Source organism: Sceloporus occidentalis, unplaced genomic scaffold, assembly GCF_023333645.1.
Source record: "Sceloporus occidentalis isolate IW3139 unplaced genomic scaffold, rSceOcc1.0.p SCAF_3, whole genome shotgun sequence".
NCBI lineage: Eukaryota > Metazoa > Chordata > Lepidosauria > Squamata > Phrynosomatidae > Sceloporus > Sceloporus occidentalis.
The window spans coordinates 243,106,346-243,114,204 of record NW_028316983.1 but is presented as its reverse complement, the minus strand read 5'-3'; the positions used below and the strand labels follow the sequence as shown (position 1 = coordinate 243,114,204).

Below are 7,859 nucleotides of genomic sequence, written 5' to 3'. Positions count from 1 at the left end.
TTAGTAGGTTTATCATTTGATTATGATTGTAATATGTTATGTTTGATTTTGAATTGATTTGTTTTGTTCTGTTGTACACCGCTTTGATCTATTTTGGAAAAGCGGTCTATAAATAAACTGTATTATTATTATTATTATTATTATTATTATTATTATTATTATTAACACAATGGTAGAGAGAGACTTAGTGATAGATCAAATTTCATGTGGTTCAAATTTCACCTCGGCTTATACCAAGGGCCCACTGTAGTTGCAGCAGGGAGCAGCACAGTATGGGAGCACAGGTCTCTTTCTAGTCTTCCCGCACATACACACACATGCACAGCTTTTCCTCCTCCTTGCTTGTCCTTTTAAGTGCAAGACAGGCTACAATAACACCTCTGTTACTCAGATTTCTTTCCCAAGAGCTTTTTCCTCTGTGAGCACAAAGGTAGGAAAGTGTGTCTTTTTCTGCTGCCTGGCAGTGGCTGAGTCTGCTTCCGAGAATTTATACACATTTTGTGTAGCAAGGACAAACGCTGTTGCTCTTGCTGGTACTTCAAGCCCGGGCCAGGTTTGGCAGATGACCTCCTCGCTTTGGAGGGAGAGATGTTAACAAAAACAGTCCTGTAGGGCAAGAGAGAGTGTTTTCAGGGAAGTGAAAGTGCCACTCAAAATAAAATAAATAGAAAGATGTCTAAGCAAGAGACAGAGGTTGCTAAGTGGAAGAGCGGAAGGTCTGACTTTTGTAGTGCTTAAGTGAATTTCATTACTCCAGTTAGTTCAGCAGGAGGAGAAGCAAGAAGAAAAAGCAAGCATTTTGTTTTTCTTGCATGCCCTCAACGCATTTCTCATTTATGGCAACCCAAAAGCAAACATATCATGGGGTTATCTTACCAAGGTTTCTTCAAATGGGAGTTGTCTTTGCCTTCCTCTGAGGCTGAGAGAGTGTGACTTCACCAAGGTCATCCAGTGGGTTTCTATGGCTGAGTGGTCTCCAGAGTGTTAGTCCAACACTCAAACCACTACACCACACTGACTCTACCCATGTTTTCCAACATTTACCATCCTCCAGATATTTGGACTTCAGTTCCCATCAGTCCCATCAGCAAATGGCCAGGATTTCTGAGAGTTGTAGTCCAAAGTATCTGGAGACCACAAGGTGGGGACAGCTGCAGTGGAGAGAGCTTTCTCTCTGAAATGCTGCTCAGCAAAACGGTCTTGCTTTATCACAAGGCAGTATCTTCAGATGAGCTCCCTGTCAAGGAACCTGCAAAGGCCTGGCAGGTCGCGTTGCCAATTCGGGATCATCGCAGGCCCTGAGGACCTTGGGACAGCCCCTAGTGATGCCATTAATCCTTATGAATTATGTGCTAATCAAAATTAATTAGAGCTTGGCATTCAAAAACACATATACAGAGAGAGAACCTTTTAATGAACATTTAACCTCGCCTACAATGTTGCTATCCAGTGTATGTGGGCCTCAACCCAACATCCCCCAGCATAGCATATCTCATGTGGTGACACATTGAACCATATACTCTACCCCCAAAATCTACTGTAAAACCCTTGAACCTGCCCCACGTGGCAACTCTGTGCTTCATAACAACCAGGATGGCTACCTCCCTGTAGCAAGATGCACAATGACGCCACAAGCACTGAGACCCCTGGCGGACCCACAGATCTCAGCACTGCTGTAATGGTTTATCATCTGGCTATATGCCACAAGTCCCTGACTCTGATCCTGCCTGTTCACCACAAAGTGATGAATTTATAGTGAATTTATACCCCACCCTTCTGCCATAAAGGCTCTCAGAGCAGCTTTGTGTTGTTGCGTGCCTTCAAGTAATTTCTGACTTATGATGACCCTACAGCATGTTTTCTTAGCAGATTTCTTCAGAACGGGGTTACCATTGCCATCCTCTGAAGCCAAGGGAGTATCACTTGTCTAAAGTCACCCGGGGGGTTCCATGACCGAGTGGGGATTTGAACCTTAGGCTCCAGACTTGTAGTCCAATGCTCAAGCCACACTGGTTTATACATTATGAACTGACAGTTTCCTGCCCTCAGGCTTACAATCTAAATCAGATACATGAGGAAAAGGGGATGGCAGTAGAAGAGGGAATTCAGTCCAGCAGATGCCACCTTTTCTTCTCTCCCTCCAAGGCCAGGGCAGTGGCAGTTTGGGTGGAGGGAGGACCTTGCCAGGTGGCTTTAGGAGTTTTACCTTAAGTCAATGAGCAGGCTTTGGACCCTGCAGAGGAAGGGAAGGAGGGAATAGAATCTCCCACAGCACCCAAAAACACATCTTCATGTGCAAGAGAAAGTTATGCATGCATATGCCCCTAACCTAATTCTGGCCTCACTATAATTCCTGATGTGGAGCTATATGCTGTGCAATTCTGATGTAGGATCTTGGCACCCATCTATCTTCTCTTGCCACTGTTTGCAGGACCTTGGGGAAAAGTGTAGTTCACTACAGGATTCTGGCCACAGTGTTCTCTGGTAAAGCAATTGCACCCCCTGCTGTTAACAAGAAGGACATTTTGAATTTCAAATCTTAATTTAAAGCTCATGTCTATATTTTGGTTACAGTCTGGGCAATGTGATTATATAAGGTGCTTCATTTGGTCCTGGACCTTTTAAATTTACCGAATTAATGTGTCCAGTTCTGGGCACCACAATTCAAAAAGGATGTTGAGAAACTGGAGCGTATCCAGAGAAAGGCGATTAAAATGGTGAAGGGTCTGGAAACCACACCTTGCGAGGAAAGACTTAGGGAGCTGGGTATCCTTAGCCTGGAGAAGAGAAGGTTAAGAGGTGATATGATAGCCCTATTTAAGTATTTGAAGGGGTGTCACATTGAGCATGGAGCAAACTTGTTTTCTGCTGCTCCAGAGACTAGGACCCGGAGCAATGGATGCAAGCTCCAGGAACAAAGATTCCACTTCAACATTAGCAGGAGCTTCCTTACAGTAAGGGCTGTTCGACAGCAGAACAAACTCCCTCGGAGTGTAATGGAGTCTCCTTCCTTAGAGGTCTTTAAACAGAGGCTGGATGGCCACCTGTCGGAGATGCTTCGATTTAGATTTCCTGCATGGCAGAATGGGGTTGGACTGGATGGCCCTTGCGGTCTCTTCCAACTCTATGATTCTATGAATTGGAAAGCATTGATTACACAGTTATAGTGTTATGATTCCACTTTAACTGTCAATCCTAGAGAATCCTCATGTTTGTAGTTTGGTGATGCACTAAAACTCTCGGGCTGAGAATTCTAAGTGCACCTCCTAAAGCTGCTGTTTCCAGAATTTCATGGGATGTTGCCAAGGCAGTTAAAGGGGAACCAGAGCCCTTTGATAATGTGATGGGAAAAGGCCCAGGGGACAAATGAAACACCCTATTATTTCACCAGCACCACACACTTTTCTAAGCCATAGGTAAATGAAACTACTATTCACAGGGAAGCCCACCCAGATACTTCCATGTGTAATTTTTGCACATTTAGAGAAACATACAGATCAAGCTTGAACTCTCCATGGAAGCCAAGATGATCAAATTGAAGCTGTCATACTTTGGCCAAAGATGGCAGGATTTGCTGGAAAAGATATTGATTTTATTTTTTAAAAAGATAAAAGGCAACAGAAAGAGAAGAAGACTGCATAATAGATGGACAGATTCGATCAGGGAGGGCACAGGTCTGAATCTACGAGATCTAAGCAGAGCAATGAAGAATATGGTGGGCTCAGAGATGTCTATCCACAGCAGTGGTTCCCAACCTGTGGGTTGGGACCCCTTTGGGAGTCAAACAACCCTTTCACAGGGGTCACCTAAGACCATCGGAAAACACATACTTGCATATGGCAATGAAAATAATTGTATGGTTAGTGGTCACCACAACATGAGGAGCTGAATTAAAGGGTCACGGCATTAGGAAAGTTGAGAACCACTGATCCACAGGGTTGCCATGGGTTAAGGTAAACTCAAGGGCCGCAAACAACAACAAATTGCATCTAACTTTCTATCTTTCTTAGTGTCATTTGTGGTTCCAAAACCTACAAAGCTGCTTCCAATGGAAGACTGCACCTTATGCCAGAAAGGTAGTTCCATCACAGCAGGGCTGGCAGAGCATTGATCAGTGAAAGACTGCTCTCCCACTCCTTTCTCAGCCACTATGCTGCAATGGATGGGAAGGTGGCCAAAAAAACACATTCAGGGGATTGCCAAGGCACAGCCAAGCTGTGGATGTTTTTAGCTTTCCCACAGTATGCATCTTCTCCCACTGAAAACTCAAATGGGGCAACTGCCATTGCATATCCTCCAGCATTTCACAGATGGAAACTGTAACATGTGACCAAGCAACATCAGACTGTGGTCAACATGGCAAAAGGTATTAATGAGGACAAACACACAAAGCAGGACCGGCTGCAGAAGTTCACTTTTGCCTGAGTCTACTGGGAATGGCAAAGCTCTACCTGCCCCAACTCCAGCCTCCTCTCCCCTTGCTGAGTAAATTGAAAACTCCTTTTATACTTTGAATTCACTGTGAAGCAACTGAAGCAAGCTGAGGCGAAAGGAAAAAACCAGGAAGAAGAGAGGAAAAACTGGGACACTGTAAAAGCAGCTGGAAAACTGGGAGGGAGAGTTGGCAGAGGTCTGTCATTGTTAATGTCTGAAGTCATGCAATGCAGCCCTTCTTTTCACACATTTACTAGTACAGATATTATAGATTAGAGAACCATTAAAATTTGGATTAGGTCCCTTCTCAACTTCATTTTCAAGATGCTACATAGAAAGAAAATGTTAAAAGGATAGATTCAGAACATAATCTCATTTTGAATTTAATTCAAACAGTTAAGAAAAACAAAGACTAGCTTCAGCTTTTTTCTCAAGTAGCAAGGTTTTATTAAAAGACTAAAGTTCTATTTTACACAAAAAATACAAAATCATAACCGTTTCTGCTGAATACATAAAAGTTGATAATATAAAACCATATATAAGGTGAAACTAAAAAAATACATCCAATCTACAAATTTATAACTACTCCCATAAACTACACAAACTAACAATGTACAAATTAACAAAAGAAAAAGAAAGACAACATGTGACTTCCATCTTACTAGCCGATGGTTGTAAATATCAAATTGTTCCAAACAGCCAATATATTTTCTATAGCTACATTACATTGTAGTACTATTCAGCACCTTATCCCAATATGACACAACTAGGGCCAGCAAAAGCTTTCCTCTGACCATAATAACAATATATATATATATATATTTTCAAAGAGGATAAGGAAGAATTAATTCAAATTTCAGCAACAGATTTCATGTAGGACTTCATTTGTAAGCATGTATGCTGGAAGAAAATAAGGACCAAAGCAAAAAAAATGGCAAGGTATCACTTGCTACCTCTTGGCATTATATGAGTGCTTGAGTGTTTGCATGCCTTCAAGTCATTTCTGACTTACAGTACCCATAAGGCAAACCTATCATGAGGGTTTCCTGGCAAGATTTGTTCAGAGGAGGTTTGCCATTGCCTTCCCCTGAGGCTGAGAGAGTGTGGCTTGCCCAAGGCCACCCAGTGGGTTTCATGGACAAGCTGGGAATCGAACCCTGGTCTCCAGAGTCATAGTCCAACACCCAAACCACTATGGCCATGCTGGCTCTGAGTGTTTGAGAACATAACATAAAGTATGTACTATGTAACAGCACTTAAAAGACAGGATAGACTAGCATTATGCGGGGAGAGGATGGAAGCACTTTTTCTGGGATAAATTCCTCTCAATTACCTGAAATATGATGATCACGTAATATAGTAGTCATGTTTCTAGAGTCCTGAGGGCACATCTGTTCTACATTTACATTTAGCAGCCTTCTTTTGAACACTGAATAACCACAGTCCTCGAAAGGGGAATTGTTTAATTGTGCCAGTACTAATGGAAAGGTTTTGAGAATGTAGCACCATTTTAAGAGAGGGCTCCACTGCACTTATAACGGCTGCCTTGTTTGTGCTGAATCAAGAAATTCCAGGTGCCAAGTGGAGCACATATGAGGCTTGGGATCAAGGCAACAAGAGTAGGCCCTGGAAGCCAATTCTGTGTCAACTTAAGCTACCTGATTTAAAGGAACCCATCAGGTATAAAGACAATGCTGATCATATGAATACAATTAAACAACAGAAATTTAACAAATACAGCCAAATGAATTGTACTCTTACCTAGAAATTAATCTTTCAGGAAGCACAGTAATTTAATTATTGGAGCAGACCATGCTGTCTAAGCAAGGTGAGCCACTGACTCTGCAAGGCATGAAATAACACCTTCCAATGACATTTATAATTTCCTATCAAGTTACTCAGTGATTTCCTGTTATATTTTCAGCATTCTTCTTCAATGCATACTTCATGGTCATCACTGCCTCCCCAAAAATAATATTATTACTCTTAAAAGTGATCTAATAAGTTAACACTGAAGGAAAAAAATATGCAGAACCACTAACAGAAACCTCATTCTTAGATCCAGCTTTTAAATTTGCAATATACAAACTAAACCTCCAAACATTATTCAGCCTTCCAGATTGCTATCTTCCCTTCCTCCTTTCCAGAGCCACTAAGAACGTATCTATCCTCTGCAGAGCACAGGGCCTTCACTGCATCAAGGTGTCCAACCAATTCTTTTTCCACCTTTTTCGTTTCTGCATCAATCACATAGATTTTTCCTTTGATTTTTCCTTGGGAAAGTCCTTTGCCGCCAACCCACAACTGAAAGACAAAACTATCCTTTAAAACGCTTGAATGTTTTTACTGAACTTTTAAGCAAACAAAAACTTATTTTTAACATATTACTAGGCTAATAATAATATATTAATACACATTACTATATATGCACATGTTAATATTAATTAATAAACTAATTAATTGTATATTATTATTATTATTATTATTATTATTATTATTACAGTGCCTTGAAGAAATACTAGTCCCAATTAACATTATACCATTTGATATACACCAGATACTCAACACTGAAGATTCAAAACATTTTTGTAGCACGAATGTTATATAAACAACAAAAATGGTATTTATTAGTTGCATAGCTCTCTGCCACCTTTGCTGTGACTTGCCTAAATAAGCTCTGCTGCAAAACCAGCTGCCTCCAAAAGTCACTAACTGCAGTCTCCTTTTGTGGAATCCTGGTGCCACATCTCCAAATGCACCTGTTTCTGGAAGAGTGTGGCTATACAAACAGAATCATAAAGATTAAAAAATCTATCAAAGTAGGTTTTTTGTGGGTTTTTCAGGCTATGTGGCCGTGTTCTAGAAGAGTTTGTATCTGACGTTTCGCCAGCATCTCTGGTTGGCATCTTCTTTTTCTTACAAAACTGAAAGAATGTGGCTCAAACACAACTCTACTTACAGAAGGCTATATGCCAAAATGCCACGACCAGGTAACAAGGTTAATAGTCAGAAAAGTAAACAGGTGGCCAGTGGTATTTCTGAAGATCTGCAGTTCAAGTGGAAAAACCTGTCCATGGAATAATTTTTCACCTGGGATAGTTTTGGAATAGTTCCACTCTTTACAGAATAGTGGCATGAAGTCAGCCACTGCTAAAACAATCTCAAATCTTGTTAGAGCTTTTCTAAAAGGCATGTGGGAAACATAGCAAACATGTAGGAAAAGGTTATCTGGTGAGATGAGAACATTATTATTATTATTATTATTATTATTATTATTATTATTATTCCCTTATTGATATTAAAATATGACATAAGCATTATACATTATACAATTTCAATTTCATCATTTTTTTCCCACGGTTGTATTTCAACAAATCATATCTCTTAGCTATCCAGAATTACCAAAATTACCACTGGAAAAACAT

At 40.7% G+C, this 7,859-nt stretch overlaps 1 protein-coding gene across 2 annotated transcripts in view; it reads right to left on the bottom strand.

Annotated features, from left to right (window-relative positions):
* Positions 1-4,907: 4,907 nt before the first annotated feature.
* The window catches only part of DENND3 (DENN domain containing 3), a 45,448-nt gene continuing 42,496 nt past the window's right edge, over positions 4,908-7,859 (bottom strand). For both annotated transcript variants that reach the window (XM_089518044.1, XM_089518043.1), the window contains exon 23: positions 4,908-6,738. In XM_089518044.1, the coding sequence (XP_089374170.1) occupies positions 6,538-6,738 (201 nt within the window). In that variant the 3' untranslated portion in view covers positions 4,908-6,537. The remainder of the gene's footprint in view (positions 6,739-7,859) is intronic.